This window comes from Petromyzon marinus, unplaced genomic scaffold (assembly GCF_048934315.1).
Source record: "Petromyzon marinus isolate PM22_M1 ecotype Great Lakes invasive population unplaced genomic scaffold, UKy_Petmar_22M1.pri1.0 PM_Scaffold_96, whole genome shotgun sequence".
NCBI classification, from domain to species: domain Eukaryota; kingdom Metazoa; phylum Chordata; class Hyperoartia; order Petromyzontiformes; family Petromyzontidae; genus Petromyzon; species Petromyzon marinus.
Window position 1 is genome coordinate 49,989 of NW_027423706.1, and position 19,322 is coordinate 69,310.

Genomic DNA, 19,322 nt, shown 5'->3' on the forward strand with positions numbered 1-19,322 from the left:
CACAGACACACACACAGTGAGACACACACAGTGAGACACACACAGAGTTAGACAGAGACACAGTGAGACACACACAGTGAGACACACACAGTGAGACACACACAGTGAGACACACACAGTGAGACACAGAGTGAGACACACACAGTGAGACACACACAGTGAGACACACACAGTGAGACACACACAGTGAGACACAGAGTGAGACACACAGAGTGAGACAGAGACACAGACACACACAGTGAGACACACAGTGAGACAGAGACACACAGTGAGACACACAGTGAGACACACAGACACACAGAGTGAGACACAGAGTGAGACACACACACAGAGACACACAGTGAGACACACACACACAGTGAGACACACACAGTGAGACACGCACAGTGAGACACAGTGAGACACACACAGTGAGACACACAGTGAGACACACAGACACACACAGTGAGATACACACAGTGAGACACACACAGTGAGACACACACAGTGAGACACACACAGTGAGACACACACAGTGAGACACAGAGTGAGACACACAGAGTGAGACAGAGACACAGACACACACAGTGAGACACACAGTGAGACAGAGACACACAGTGAGACACACAGTGAGACACACAGACACACAGAGTGAGACACAGAGTGAGACACACAGACACACAGAGTGAGACACACAGTGAGACACACACACACAGTGAGACACACACAGTGAGACACACACACACAGTGAGACACACACAGTGAGACACGCACAGTGAGACACAGTGAGACACACACAGTAAGACACACACACACAGTGAGACACACACACACAGTGAGACACACACAGTGAGACACAGTGAGACACACACAGTGAGACACACAGTGAGACACACAGACACACACAGTGAGACACACAGTGAGACACACACAGTGAGACACACACAGTGAGACACACACAGTGAGACACACACAGTGAGACACACAGTGAGACACACAGTGACACACACACACAGAGTGACACACACACAGTGAGACACACAGACAGAGTGAGACACACACAGTGAGACACACACAGTGAGACACAGAGTGAGACACACACAGTGAGACACACACAGTGAGACACACACACAGAGTGACACACACACAGTGAGACACACAGACAGAGTGAGACACACACAGTGAGACACACACAGTGAGACACAGAGTGAGACACACACAGTGAGACACACACAGTGAGACACACACAGTGAGACACACACAGTGAGACACACACAGTGAGACAGAGACACACACAGTGAGACACACACAGTGAGACACACACAGAGTGAGACAGAGACACACACAGTGAGACACACACAGTGAGACACACACAGTGAGACAGAGACACACACAGTGAGACAGAGACACACACAGTGAGACACACACAGTGAGACAGAGACACACAGAGTGACACACACACAGTGAGACACACACAGTGAGACACACACAGTGAGACACACACAGAGACACACACAGTGAGACACACACAGTGAGACACAGTGAGACACACAGTGAGACACAGTGAGACACACACAGTGAGACACACACAGTGAGACACACACACACAGTGAGACAGAGACACAGACACACACACAGTGAGACACACACAGTGAGACACACACAGAGTTAGACAGAGACACAGTGAGACACACACAGTGAGACACACACAGTGAGACACACACAGTGAGACACACACAGTGAGACACAGAGTGAGACACACACAGTGAGACACACACAGTGAGACACACACAGTGAGACACACACAGTGAGACACAGAGTGAGACACACAGAGTGAGACAGAGACACAGACACACACAGTGAGACACACAGTGAGACAGAGACACACAGTGAGACACACAGTGAGACACACAGACACACAGAGTGAGACACAGAGTGAGACACACACACAGAGACACACAGTGAGACACACACACACAGTGAGACACACACAGTGAGACACGCACAGTGAGACACAGTGAGACACACACAGTAAGACACACACACACAGTGAGACACACACAGTGAGACACAGTGAGACACACACAGTGAGACACACAGTGAGACACACAGTGAGACACACAGACACACACAGTGAGACACACACAGTGAGACACACACAGTGAGACACACACAGTGAGACACACACAGTGAGACACAGAGTGAGACACACAGAGTGAGACAGAGACACAGACACACACAGTGAGACACACAGTGAGACAGAGACACACAGTGAGACACACAGTGAGACACACAGACACACAGAGTGAGACACACACACAGAGACACACAGTGAGACACACACACACAGTGAGACACACACAGTGAGACACGCACAGTGAGACACAGTGAGACACACACAGTAAGACACACACACACAGTGAGACACACACAGTGAGACACAGTGAGACACACACAGTGAGACACACAGTGAGACACACAGACACACACAGTGAGACACAGAGTGAGACACACACAGTGAGACACACACAGTGAGACACACACAGTGAGACACAGAGTGAGACACACAGAGTGAGACAGAGACACAGACACACACAGTGAGACACACAGTGAGACAGAGACACACAGTGAGACACACAGTGAGACACACAGACATACAGAGTGAGACACAGAGACACACACACAGAGACACACAGTGAGACACACACACACAGTGAGACACACACAGTGAGACACGCACAGTGAGACACAGTGAGACACACACAGTAAGACACACACACACAGTGAGACACACACAGTGAGACACAGTGAGACACACACAGTGAGACACACAGTGAGACACACAGACACACACAGTGAGACACAGAGTGAGACACACACAGTGAGACACACACAGTGAGACACACACAGTGAGACACAGAGTGAGACACACAGAGTGAGACAGAGACACAGACACACACAGTGAGACACACAGTGAGACAGAGACACACAGTGAGACACACAGTGAGACACACAGACATACAGAGTGAGACACAGAGACACACACACAGAGACACACAGTGAGACACACACACACAGTGAGACACACACAGTGAGACACGCACAGTGAGACACAGTGAGACACACACAGTAAGACACACACACACAGTGAGACACACACAGTGAGACACAGTGAGACACACACAGTGAGACACACAGTGAGACACACAGACACACACAGTGAGACACAGAGTGAGACACACACAGTGAGACACACACAGTGATACACACACACACAGTGAGACAGAGACACAGACACACAGTGAGACACACACAGTGAGACACACACACAGTGATACACACACACACAGAGTTAGACAGACACACACAGACACACACAGTGAGACACACACAGTGAGACACACAGACACACACAGTGAGACACAGAGTTAGACAGACACACACAGTGAGACACACACAGTGAGACACACACACAGTGAGACACACAGTGAGACACAGACAGAGTGAGACACGCACCGTGGGGCGCTGAGTGAGGAGCCCCGAGGCTCGCTGGACGCCAGCTGCAGCAGCTCCTCCCACTCACGCTCCCACTCCTCGTCAGAGAACACCAGGCCAGACTACACACACACACAGTCACACACAGTCACACACAGTCACACACACACACAGTCACACACAGTCACACACACAGTGACACACACACACAGTCACACAGTCACACAGTGACACACACACACAGTCACACACACAGTGACACACACAGTGACACACAGTGACACACACACAGTGACACACACAGTGACACACACACACAGTAACACACACACAGTGACACACACAGTCACACACACACAGTCACACACACACAGTCACACAGTCACACACACACACAGTCACACACACACAGTGACACACACATTGACACACACACAGTCACACAGTGACACACAGTCACACACACACAGTCACACAGACACACACACAGTGACACACACACACAAAGTGACACACACACACAGTGACACACACAGTCACACACAGTGACACACACACAGTGACACATACACACAGTGACACACACACACAGTCACACACACACACACAGTCACACACACACAGTCACACAGACACAGACACACACACAGTCACACACACACACAGTGACACACAGTCACACACACACACAGTCACACAGACACAGACACACACACAGTGACACACACACACAAAGTGACACACACAGTCACACACAGTCACACACACAGTGACACACAGTGACACACACACAGTCACACAGTCACACACACACACAGTCACACACACACACACAGTGACACACACACAGTCACACAGTCACACACAGTGACACACACACAGTCACACACACACACACACAGTCACACACACACAGTCACACAGACACAGACACACACACAGTCACACAGTCACACAGTGACACACAGTCACACACACACAGTCACACAGACACAGACACACACACAGTCACACAGACACAGACACACACACAGTGACACACACACACAAAGTGACACACACAGTCACACACAGTGACACACACACAGTGACACATACACACAGTGACACACACACACAGTCACACACAGTGACACACACAGTCACACACAGTGACACACACAGTCACACACAGTCACACACAGTGACACACACAGTGACACACACACACAGTCACACACACACAGTCACACACACACACAGTCACACACACACAGTCACACACACAGTCACACAGTCACACAACAACAACAACAACCGCCATTCGCCACTAAGTGGCGGTGACGTCACCACGACGCTTGTGCCAGGCTATGTGCACCCTGAGGCCACGTGAAGTGTCGAACGCCCGCTGGCAGGAGGTCACGGGGCAGACCCAGGTGCCACGGGTCGACTGACTGAGATGACTGGCTGATGCACCACCTGTGCCCCCTACTGTGCCAACCTGCTGTGCTTTAGCCACCCGGCGCTCCGCTCGCTGTTGTGAGCGTCGCTCCTCCGCCCTCCGTTGTTGTTGGAGGGCGACTGCCTCCAACTGCCCAGTAGCATCCTTCACGAGCCTCCTCCACAGAGGCCGATCTTGACACCGCTGGTACCAGTCATCGGCAAGTCCACTCAGCTCCACGTCCTCCTGTACCACATCACTCCATCTCTTCTCTAGCCCGTGCCGCGCCCGCTTAGCCCCCTCAATCCGGCCAAACAAAAGCTGTTTCGGCATGCGGTGGCTGGGCATGCGGGCTACATGACCCAGCCATCGCAGCCTTGCCTGCCGGAGGAGCTCACCGATGGGACCCTGCCCAGATCTTTCAAGGATTTGTGAGCTCCTCACACAATCCAGTCTGGTTAAACCCAGGATGGATCGTAGGCAGGTCAGCCTAAATGTTTCTAACCGGCGAAGATGTTCCATTAGGGGGGTCCACGTTTCGCAAGCGTAGAGAAGGGAGGGAATGACCGTGGCCGAGAAGACCTGAAGCTTAGTGCGGAGCGACAGACCAGGTAGCTTCCACACAGCGTTACGCAACCGATGAAAAGATATTGCCGCTCGACTGATTCGGAGTGAGACCTCTGCTGTTAAACTGGAGCCAGTCATGAGCACACTGCCCAGGTATGGGAAACTCTCCACTCTCTCCACAACTGCCCCATCACCGATTGGGAGTTGTGGGGGTGGAGTGTCCGATGGTACAAAATACCCAGGCAGGTGCTTAGTTTTGGTGGGGCTGATGGTAAGGCCCCACCTCTTAGTGGCACGCTCCAGTCTCAGCAGCAGCGTCTCCAACTCCTCCTCTGACTGAGCAGCTATTACCAAGTCATCAGCATACATAACGTGGTTGAGCAATAGGGAGCCATCCCTTGACCGCACCCGGGCATCGATTAGCCTCCCATTATATCTGTACCATATGGAGATTCCCCCGGTACAGCTATTGAAGGCTTCACGAACTACGTGGTCAAAATAGATGTTAAATAATGTGGGAGCCAGAGGACATCCCTGTCGCACCCCAAGGTGTACAGGGAATGGCTCTGACTCCCGGCCACGTAGTTTTACCCGGGCCCGCTCACCATCATGAAGGTCCTTAATGATCGTGAGCAGAGGGTCAGGTACTCCAAAAGCACGAAGAACGACCCAGAGCCCAGGCCTACTGATGGTATCATAGGCCTTGACCAGGTCAATAAAGCAGAGATGTAGGTCTTGTTGGAATTCCCTACACCTCTGCTGTAGCAGACGGACAGAAAATATGGCATCTGTGCAGGACCGCCCTTTCCTGAAACCGCATTGGGGCTCCGCAAGCCTCTCCTCAGCGTGCCTGGCAAGGCGATGCTGAATAATCCTTGCCAGGACCTTTCCCGGCACACTGAGGAGTGAGATGCCCCTGTAGTTGTTACAGTCTGTGCGGTCCCCCTTCTTAAAAAGGGGGACCACCAGGGCATCCTTCCAATCCTGCGGAACCCGTCCAGTGGTCCAGACTGTTGTTATGATGTCATATAGGGCAGTCTGTGCACAAACGCCACCCTCCCTCAGCATTTCGCTTGGGAGATCATCTCTGCCCGCTGCCTTTCCTGGTCTCAGACTCCGGATCGCCTTCAATACTTCCTCAGCAGATGGCACCTCAGCCAGCCACTCACAGGGGGTCACTTCATCCAATATTCGAGGCACCGCAGCCTCAGCAGGGTCATCCTCACTTTGTGCCACGATGTTTTCCTGGCTGAGGGATTTTCCCTCCCCCAGGACCTCACAGAAATGCTCAGCAAATCTGCGAACCTGTTCCTGGGGGTCGGAAATTGGATCACCGTTTTTTCCCCTAATGATGGTAATAGGTGTGGCGCTGCAGGTTACTTTTTTGATGGAGTTAAATAGAGATTTGTGATCACGGGCCACTGAGGCAGACTCCATCTCCTCAGCAACCCGCGACCACCACCCATCCTTGCAGCGCCTCACGGCTCTCCGAACCTCCGAGCGAAGGCTGCGGTAAGCCTCCTCATTCTCTGACGTGGGATTCTGTAGCCGATGACAGTGGGCCTGTCGCTTTTTCTCAACCATCCTGAACAACTCCTCTGTCATCCAGGGTGTCTGGGGAGGTCTGGACCGCGTACCCAAAGCAGCCATTGCAGCTGCATGAGTCACAGTCCTAAACCTCGCCCATTTACCCTCGACATCAGGAGGAGTCGGGGACGATGCCAATCCCAGCCGCAAGCGATGATGAAATTCTCGCTTGCAACTTTCATCAGATAACTGAGACCAGGCCACTTTAGGTTGGAATGGGGTCCTGGGTGTACACCCACCACCGGAGTGGAAGAATGGCAGGCGCATCTTACAGATGACTAGTCGATGGTCAGAGGGCAGATCAGCTCCACGGTAGGTCCTGGTGTCAAGGACATGGGCTCGCATTCGCTGGTCCGTCACTATGTAGTCCAGCAGTCACACACACACAGTGACACACACAGTGACACACACAGTGACACACACAGTCACACACACAGTCACACACACAGTCACACAGTCACACACACACAGTGACACACACAGTGACACACACAGACACACACACAGTGACACACACAGTGACACACACACACAGTGACACACACACAGTGACACACACACAGTGACACACAGTCACACACACACAGTGACACAGTCACACACAGTGACACACACACACAGTGACACACACACAGTCACACACACACACACAGTGACACACACACACAGTGACACACACACACAGTCACACACACACACAGTGACACACAGTGACACACACAGTCACACAGTCACACACAGTGACACACACACACAGTGACACACACACAGTGACACACACACACACACAGTGACACACACACACAGTGACACACACACAGTCACACACACACAGTGACACACACACACAGTGACACACACACACACAGTCACACACAGTGACACACACAGTCACACACAGTGACACACACAGTCTCACACACACACAGTCACACACACACAGTCACACACAGTGACACACACAGTCACACAGTCACACACAGTGACACACACACAGTCACACAGACACAGACACACACAGTGACACATACACACAGTGACACACACACACAGTCACACACACACAGTGACACACACACAGTGACACACAGTCACACACACAGTGACACACAGTCACACACACACAGTGACACACACAGTCACACACACACACACAGTGACACACACACAGTCACACAGTCACACACAGTGACACACACACAGTGACACACACACAGTGACACACACACACAGTGAGACACACACACAGTCACACACACAGTGACACACACACAGTGACACACACAGTGACACACACACACAGTGACACACACACACAGTCACACACACACAGTGACACACACACAGTGACACACACACACACAGTGACACACACAGTGACACACACACACAGTGACACACACAGTGACACACACACACAGTCACACACACAGTCACACACACAGTCACACAGTCACACACACACAGTGACACACGCAGTGACACACACACAGTGACACACACACAGTGACACACACACACACAGTGACACACACACACAGTCACACACACACAGTGACACACACACAGTGACACACACACACAGTGACACACACACACAGTGACACACACAGTGACACACACAGTGACACACACACAGTGACACACACACAGTGACACACACACAGTGACACACACACACAGTGACACACACACAGTGACACACACACACAGTGACACACACTCACACACACACAGTCACACACAGTGACACACACACACAGTGACACACACACACAGTGACACACACACACAGTGACACACACACACAGTGACACACACACACAGTGACACACACTCACACACACACAGTCACACACAGTGACACACACACAGTGACACACACACAGTGACACACACACACAGTGACACACACACAGTGACACACACACACACAGTGACACACACACAGTGACACACACACAGTGACACACACACAGTGACACACACAGTGACACACACAGTGACACACACAGTGACACACACACAGTGACACACACACACAGTGACACACACACAGTGACACACACTCACACACACACAGTCACACACAGTGACACACACACACAGTGACACACACACAGTGACACACACACACAGTGACACACACTCACACACACTCACACACACACAGTCACACACAGTGACACACACACACAGTGACACACACAGTGACAAAAGACAAAGATCCCCCGTATAGCCTTAACAGACTGTAGGGGCAAGTGCTGTTAGCGAGCACCTATGAAGGCCGGAACGGTACACGAGGGGGTGGGTGGCCAGCACCACGCCCGACCGCCTTTGTCTCCCTAGTGGCAATGTTTACACACCGCACCAGGTACTCATTTGAGGCTGAGTCGACCTAGGGGAGGCCCGGGACCGGTTCAGATTATCGTCACCGGTGTTGGCCGTGAGCGGGAATCGAACCCGGGTCGCCAGGTTCATAGCGCAGCGTAGCGCTAACCGCTACACTATCGCTCCCCACAGTGACACACACACACAGTGACACACACAGTGACACACACACAGTGACACACACACACACAGTGACACACACACAGTCACACAGACTCACAGACTCACAGTCACACACACACAGACTCACAGTCACACACACACACAGACACACACACACACACAGTCACACACATGACACTACTGATGATGATGACACTACTGATGGTGATGATGACACTACTGATGATGATGATGACACTACTGTTGATGATGATGACACTACTGATGATGATGATGACACTACTGATGATGATGATGACACTACTGTTGATGATGATGACACTACTGATGATGATGATGATGACACTACTGATGATGATGATGACACTACTGATGATGATGATGACACTACTGATGATGATGATGACACTACTGTTGATGATGACGACACTACTGATGATGATGACACTACTGTTGATGATGACACTACTGATGATGATGATGATGACACTACTGATGATGATGATGACACTACTGATGATGATGATGACACTACTGATGATGATAATGATGACACTACTGATGATGATAATGATGACACTATTGATGATGATGATGACACTACTGATGGTGACACTACTGATGATGATGATGACACTACTGATGATGATGACACTACTGATGGTGATGATGACACTACTGATGATGATGACACTACTGATGATGATGATGATGATGACGCTACTGATGGTGACACTACTGATGATGATGATGACACTACTGATGGTGATGATGACACTGATGATGATAACACTACTGATGATGATGATGACACTACTGATGATGATGATGATGACACTACTGTTGATGATGATGACACTACTGATGATGACACTACTGATGATGGTGACACTACTGTTGATGATGATGACACTACTGTTGATGATGATGACACTACTGATGATGATACTACTGATGATGACACTACTGATGATGATGATGATGACACTACTGATGATGATGATGATGACACTACTGTTGATGATGATGAAACTACTGATGATGATGATGACACTACTGATGATGATACTACTGATGATGATGATGACACTACTGATGATGATGACACTACTGATGGTGATGACACTACTGATGATGATGACACTACTGATGGTGATGACACTACTGATGATGATGATGACACTACTGATGATGATGATGACACTACTGATGATGATGCCACCACTGATGATGATGACACTACTGATGATGACACTACTGATGATGATGACACTACTGATGATGATGATGATGACACTACTGATGATGATGATGATGACACTACTGTTGATGATGATGACACTAGTGATGATGATGACACTACTGATGATGATGACACTAGTGATGATGATGACACTACTGATGATGATGACACTACTGATGATGATGACACTACTGATGATGATGACACTACTGATGATGATGATGACACTACTGTTGATGATGATGACACTACTGATGATGATGACACTACTGATGATGATGATGACACTACTGATGATGATGAAGACACTACTGTTGATGATGATGACACTGCTACTGATGACACTGCTACTGATGATGATGACACTACTGATGATGATGATGACACTACTGACGATGATGATGACACTACTGATGATGATGACACTGCTACTGATGATGACACTACTGATGATGACGATGACGACACCGCTACTGATGATGATGACACTACTGATGGTGATGATGATACTACTGATGATGATGATGACACTACTGTTGATGATGATGACACTAATGATGATGATGACACTACTGATGATGATGATACTACTGTTGATGATGATGATGACACTACTCATGATGATGACACTACTGATGGTGATGATGACACTACTGATGATGATGATGATGACACTACTGATGATGATGATGACACTACTGATGATGATGACACTACTGATGGTGATGATGATGATGATGACACTACTGTTGATGATGATGACACTATTGATGATGATGATGACACTACTGATGATGATGACACTACTGTTGATGATGATGACACTACTGATGGTGATGATGATGATGACACTACTGATGGTGATGATGACACTACTGATGGTGATGATGATGACACTACTGTTGATGATGATGACACTGCTACTGATGACACTGCTACTGATGATGATGACACTACTGACGATGATGATGACACTACTAATGATGATGATGACACTACTGATGATGATGATGATGACAGTACTGATGATGATGACACTACTGATGATGATGATGATGACACTGATGATGATGATGACACTACTGATGATGATGACACTACTGATGATGATGATGACACTACTGATGATGATGATGACACTACTGTTGATGATGATGACACTGCTACTGATGACACTGCTACTGATGATGATGACACTACTGACGATGATGATGACACTACTGATGATGATGATGACACTACTAATGATGATGACACTGCTACTGATGATGATGACACTACTGATGATGATACTACTGATGATGATGATGACACTACTGATGATGATGATGATGACACTACTGATGATGATTATGATGACACTGCTGATGATGATGACGACACCGCTACTGATGATGATGACACCGCTACTACTGATGATGATGACACCGCTACTACTAATGATGATGACACCGCTACTACTGATGATGATGATGACACCGCTACTACTGATGATGACACCGCTACTACTACTGATGATGATGACACCGCTACTACTGATGATGATGACACCGCTACTACTGATGATGATGACACCGCTACTACTGATGATGATGACACCGCTACTACTGATGATGACACCGCTACTACTGATGATGATGACACCGCTACTACTGATGATGATGACACCGCTACTACTGATGATGATGACACCGCTACTACTGATGATGATGACACCGCTACTACTGATGATGACACCGCTACTACTGATGATGACGACACCGCTACTACTGATGATGATGATGACACCGCTACTACTACTGATGATGACACCGCTACTACTGATGATGATGATGACACCGCTACTACTGATGATGACACCGCTACTACTAATGATGATGACACCACTACTACTGATGATGACACCGCTACTGATGATGATGACACCGCTACTACTGATGATGATGACACCGCTACTACTGATGATGATGACACCGCTACTACTACTGATGATGATGACACCGCTACTACTACTGATGATGATGACACCGCTACTACTGATGATGATGATGACACCGCTACTACTACTGATGATGATGACACCGCTACTACTACTGATGATGATGACACCGCTACTACTGATGATGACGACACTACTACTACTACTGATGATGATGACACCGCTACTACTGATGATGACCACACCGCTACTACTGATGATGATGACCACACCGCTACTACTGATGATGATGACACCGCTACTACTGATGATGATGACCACACCGCTACTACTGATGATGATGACACCGCTACTACTACTGATGATGATGACACCGCTACTACTGATGATGATGACACCGCTACTACTGATGATGATGACACCGCTACTACTGATGATGATGACACCGCTACTACTACTGATGATGACACCGCTACTACTACTGATGATGACACCGCTACTACTACTGATGATGATGACACCGCTACTACTGATGATGATGACACCGCTACTACTGATGATGATGACACCGCTACAACTGATGATGATGACACTACTACTGATGATGATGACACCGCTACTACTACTGATGATGACACCGCTACTACTACTGATGATGATGATGACACCGCTACTACTACTGATGATGACACCGCTACTACTACTGATGATGATGATGACACCGCTACTACTACTGATGATGATGACACCGCTACTACTACTGATGATGACACCGCTACTACTGATGATGATGACACCGCTACTACTACTGATGATGACACCGCTACTACTGATGATGATGACACCGCTACTACTACTGATGATGATGACACCACTACTACTACTGATGATGACACCGCTACTACTGATGATGATGACACCGCTACTACTACTGATGATGACACCGCTACTACTACTGATGATGACACCGCTACTACTACTGATGATGACACCGCTACTACTGATGATGATGACACCGCTACTACTACTACTACTGATGATGATGATGACCACACCGCTGCCGCTAGTCCCACCTCCTCGTTCTGCATCGCCTGCTGCCACCTCCAGCGGGACTTGAGCGCCCTCACTCGCCAGCGCTGCCAGTCGCCAGCTTCACGCTGCTGCTGCTGGTGGTTGTGGTGCTGCTGCTGCTGGTGGTGGTTGTGGTGCTGCTGGTGCTGGTGGTGGTGGTTGTGGTGCTGCTGGTGGTGGTTGTGGTTGTCGCCGGAGTCTGGCGGTGCCGTGCCATGCACCAGGCCGTGCAAAGCCTTCCTCAGGGCCAGGTTACGGTCGTGGAAGCCCCACATCCCTGGGGTGGGGGGGAGGGGGGGAGGGGGTGAGAGGGGAGGGAGGGAGGAGCACATTGAGTGGGACGTTATGTCTCTAAATTGTCTACCCCGTGTCACTCTCCCCCGTGTCTCCCTCCCCGTGTCTCTCCCCCGTGTCTCCCCGTGTCTCTCCCCCGTGTCTCCCCCCTGTCTCCCCGTGTCTCCCCCCGTGTCTCTCCCCCCGTGTCTCCCCCTGTCTCCCCGTGTCTCCCCGTGTCTCCCCCCGTGTCTCTCCCCCCGTGTCTCCCCCCGTGTCTCTCCCCCCGTGTCTCTCCCCCGTGTCTCCCCCCCGTGTCTCCCCCTGTCTCCCCGTGTCTCCCCGTGTCTCCCCCCGTGTCTCTCCCCCCGTGTCTCCCCCCGTGTCTCTCCCCCCGTGTCTCCCCCTGTCTCCCCGTGTCTCCCTGTGTCTCCCCCCTGTCTCCCCGTGTCTCCCCCTGTGTCTCCCCCCCCGTGTCTCTCCCCCCGTGTCTCTCCCCTCGTGTCTCTCCCCCCGTGTCCCCCCCCGTGTCTCTCCCCCCGTGTCTCTCCCCCCGTGTCTCCCCCCCCGTGTCTCTCCCCCCTGTCTCCCCGTGTCTCCCCGTGTCTCCCCGTGTCTCTCCCCCCGTGTCTCCCCGTGTCTCTCCCCCCGTGTCTCCCCGTGTCTCCCCCCTGTCTCCCCCCGTGTCTCCCCCCTGTCTCCCCGTGTCTCCCCCCGTCTCCCCGTGTCTCCCCCCTGTCTCCCCCCGTGTCTCCCCGTGTCTCCCCGTGTCTCCCCGTGTCTCCCCCCTGTCTCCCCGTGTCTCCCCGTGTCTCCCCCCCCGTGTCCCCCCGTGTCTCTCCCCGTGTCTCCCCCCGTGTCTCCCCCCGTGTCTCCCCGTGTCTCCCCGTGTCTCCCCCCTGTCTCCCCGTGTCTCCCCGTGTCTCCCCCCCCGTGTCCCCCCGTGTCTCTCCCCGTGTCTCCCCGTGTCTCCCCCGGTGTCTCCCCCCCGTGTCTCCCCGTGTCTCCCCGTGTCTCCCCGTGTCTCCCCCCTGTCTCCCCCCGTGTCCCCCCGTGTCTCCCCGTGTCCCCCCGTGTCTCCCCGTGTCTCCCCGTGTCCCCCCGTGTCTCCCCGTGTCTCCCCGTGTCTCCCCGTGTCTCCCCGTGTCCCCCCGTGTCTCCCCGTGTCTCCCCGTGTCTCCCCCGGTGTCTCCCCCCCGTGTCTCCCCGTGTCTCCCCCCCCCGTGTCTCCCCGTGTCTCCCCCTGTCTCCCCCTGTCTCCCCGTGTCTCCCCCGGTGTCTCCCCCCCGTGTCTCCCCGTGTCTCTCCCCCCGTGTCTCCCCGTGTCTCTCCCCCCGTGTCTCCCCGTGTCTCCCCCCTGTCTCCCCCCGTGTCTCCCCCCTGTCTCCCCGTGTCTCCCCCCGTGTCTCCCCGTGTCTCCCCGTGTCTCCCCCCCCGTGTCCCCCCGTGTCTCTCCCCGTGTCTCCCCGTGTCTCCCCGTGTCTCCCCCCGTGTCTCCCCGTGTCTCCCCCCGTGTCTCTCCCCGTGTCTCCCCGTGTCTCCCCGTGTCTCCCCGTGTCTCCCCGTGTCTCCCCGTGTCCACCCGTGTCTCTCCCTGTGTCTCCCCGTGTCTCCCCGTGTCTCCCCGTGTCCCCCCGTGTCTCTCCCCGTGTCTCCCCCTGTCTCCCCGTGTCTCCCCGTGTCTCTCCCCCTGTGTCTCCCCGTGTCTCCCCGTGTCTCCCCGTGTCTCCCCGTGTCTCACCGAGAGACGCTGCGTGCAGTAGACAGTTCCCATCACCAGTGGTGGCTAACGGTAGCAACCGCTGGAGATTCACTCCCACCTTGGTCCACCAGTTGAGCCGGCCTGGAGACACGGGGGGGGAGACACGGGGGGAGACACGGGGAGAGACACGGGGGAGACACGGGGAGACACGGGGGAGAGACACGGAGAGAGACACGGGGGGAGAGACACGGGGGGAGAGACACGGGGAGACACGGGGGGGGCGGGAGAGACACGGGGGAGGGGAGAGACACGGGGAGAGAGACACGGGGAGAGCGACACGGGGGGAGAGACACGGGGAGACACGGGGGGGGAGACAGGGGGGAGACACGGGGGGGGAGACACGGGGGGGGGAGACACGGGGAGACACGGGGGAGAGACACGGGGGGAGAGACACGGGGGGAGAGACACGGGGGGGGAGACACGGGGGGGAGACAGGGGGAGAGACACGGGGGGAGAGACACGGGGGGAGAGACACGGAGAGAGACACAGGGGGAGAGACACGGGGGGGGAGACACGGGGGGAGAGACACGGGGGGAGAGACACGGGGAGAGAGACACGGGGAGAGCGACACGGGGGGAGAGACACGGGGAGACACGGGGGGGGAGACAGGGGGGAGACACGGGGGGGGAGACACGGGGGGGGGAGACACGGGGAGACACGGGGGAGAGACACGGGGGGAGAGACACGGGGGGAGAGACACGGGGGGGGAGACACGGGGGGGAGACAGGGGGAGAGACACGGGGGGAGAGACACGGGGGGAGAGACACGGAGAGAGACACAGGGGGAGAGACACGGGGGGGGAGACACGGGGGGAGAGACACGGGGGGAGAGACACGGAGAGAGACACGGGGGGAGAGACACGGGGGGGGAGACACGGGGGGGGAGAGACACGGGGGGGGAGACACGGGGGGGGAGACACGGGGGGAGAGACACGGGGGGAGAGACACGGGGAGGGAGAGACACGGGGGGGGGAGACACGGGGAGGGAGAGACACGGGGGGAGAGAGACACGGGGGGAGAGACACGGGGAGGGAGAGACACGGGGGGGGGAGACACGGGGGGAGAGACACGGGGGGAGAGACATGGGGGGGAGACACGGGGGGAGAGACACGGGGAGGGAGAGACACGGGGGGGGGAGACACGGGGAGGGAGAGACACGGGGGGAGAGACACGGGGGGAGAGACACGGGGGGAGAGACACGGGGGGAGAGACACGGGGGGTGAGACACGGGGGGGAGACACGGGGGGAGAGACACGGGGGGAGAGACACGGGGGGAGAGACACGGGGGGAGAGACACGGGGGGTGAGACACGGGGGGGAGACACGGGGAGACACGGGGGGAGACAGGGAGACACGGGGGGAGACACACGGGGGGAGAGAGAGACACGGAGAGAGAGACACGGGGAGAGAGACACGGGGGGAGAGACACGGGGGGAGAGACACGGGGGGAGAGAGAGACACGGAGAGAGAGACACGGGGAGAGAGACACGGGGGGAGAGACACGGGGGGAGAGACACGGGGGGAGAGAGAGACACGGAGAGAGAGACACGGGGAGAGAGACACGGGGGGAGAGACACGGGGGGAGAGAGAGACATGGGGAGAGAGACACGGGGAGAGAGACACGGGGGGAGAGACACGGGGGGAGAGACACGGGGGGAGAGACACGGGGGGAGAGACACGGGTGGGAGACACGGGGGGAGAGGGAGACACGGGTGGGAGACAGTGAGAAAGCTCCCCCAGGTAGCCTCTAGCAGGCCTGTAGGGGCAAGTGCAGTGTTAGACACACACAGACAAAGCTCCCCCAGGTAGCCTCTAGCAGGCCTGTAGGGGCAAGTGCTGCACCTATGAAGGCTACCGGCACTGTGGCTACACACACAGAGCGAGGGGGGGGGGTGGCCACCAGCACCACCACCACGCCCGGCCGCCTTTGTCTCTCCCCCAACGACGATGTTCACTACACACCGCCACTACACCACTCACACAGAGGCACACTCAGTGACCGTGCCAGGCTGGGCAACACGCTGCGACTCTCTCTCCGTGCCAGGCTAGGTACACCCCGTCTCTCTCTCTCTCTCCGTGCCAGGCTAGGTACACCCCGTCTCTCTCTCTCCGTGCCAGGCTAGGTACACCCCGTCTCCGTCTCTCTCTCTCTCTCTCCGTGCCAGGCTAGGTACACCCCGTCTCTCTCTCTCTCTCCGTGCCAGGCTAGGTACACCCCGTCTCTCTCTCTCTCTCTCTCTCCGTGCCAGGCTAGGTGCACGCAGCCCCACCAGAGTTCTCAAGAGCGAGCAGTGTGGCCATCTCGATGAGGTCTCTCTCCAGGAAGGAGCGGAAGTCCTCGCTGTACACGGCCATGTCAGGCAGCTGGAACGTGCAGACTGGGAGCTCCATCACCACGTCCTCACTCGCTGGAGACACGCGGAGACACGCGGAGACACACGGAGACACACGCGGAGTCACACGGAGACACACAGAGACACACGGGGAGACACGGAGTCACACGGGGACACGGAGACACGGCCATGTCAGGCAGCTGGAACGTGCAGACTGGGAGCTCCATCACCACGTCCTCACTCGCTGGAGACACGCGGAGACACGCGGAGACACACGGAGACACACGGAGACACACGGGGAGACACGGAGACACACGGGGAGACACGGGGAGACACACGGAGACAGGGACATGTCAGGCAGCTGGAACGTGCAGACTGGGAGCTCCATCACCACGTCCTCACTCGCTGGAGACACGCGGAGAGACACGGAGACACACGGAGACACACGGAGACACGGGGAGACACGGAGACACACGGGGTGTCACACGGAGAGTCACACGGAGACACAGAGTCACACGGGGACACGGAGACACGGCCATGTCAGGCAGCTGGAACGTGCAGACTGGGAGCTCCATCACCACGTCCTCACTCGCTGGAGACACGCGGAGACACGGAGACACACGGAGACACACGGAGAGTCACACGGAGACACACGGGGAGACACGGAGTCACACGGGGACACGGAGACACGGCCATGTCAGGCAGCTGGAACGTGCAGACTGGGAGCTCCATCACCACGTCCTCACTCGCTGGAGACACGCGGAGACACGGAGACACGCGGAGACACACACGGAGACACACGGAGACACGGAGACACACGGAGACACGGCCATGTCGGGCAGCTGGAACGTGCAGACTGGGAGCTCCATCACCACGTCCTCACTCGCTGGAGACACGCGGAGACACACGGAGACACACGGAGAGACACACGGAGAGACACACGGAGACACACGGAGACACACGGAGAGACACACGGAGACACACGGAGACACACGGAGACACACGGAGACAGGGCCATGTCAGGCAGCTGGAACGTGCAGACTGGGAGCTCCATCACCACGTCCTCACTCGCTGGAGACACGCGGAGACACGCGGAGACACACGGAGACACACGGAGACACACGGAGACACGCGGGGAGAC

At 54.3% G+C, this 19,322-nt stretch overlaps 1 protein-coding gene across 1 annotated transcript in view; it reads right to left on the minus strand.

Moving 5' to 3' along the window:
* The window catches only part of LOC116938354 (uncharacterized), an 84,528-nt gene that overhangs the window by 23,089 nt on the left and 42,117 nt on the right, over positions 1-19,322 (minus strand). The window contains exons 7-10 of the mRNA XM_076064983.1: positions 18,119-18,256; positions 15,830-15,931; positions 13,818-14,092; positions 3,496-3,596 (exon numbers count right to left, since the gene is read on the minus strand). Of these exons, the coding sequence (XP_075921098.1) occupies positions 3,496-3,596; positions 13,818-14,092; positions 15,830-15,931; positions 18,119-18,256 (616 nt within the window). The remainder of the gene's footprint in view (positions 1-3,495; positions 3,597-13,817; positions 14,093-15,829; positions 15,932-18,118; positions 18,257-19,322) is intronic.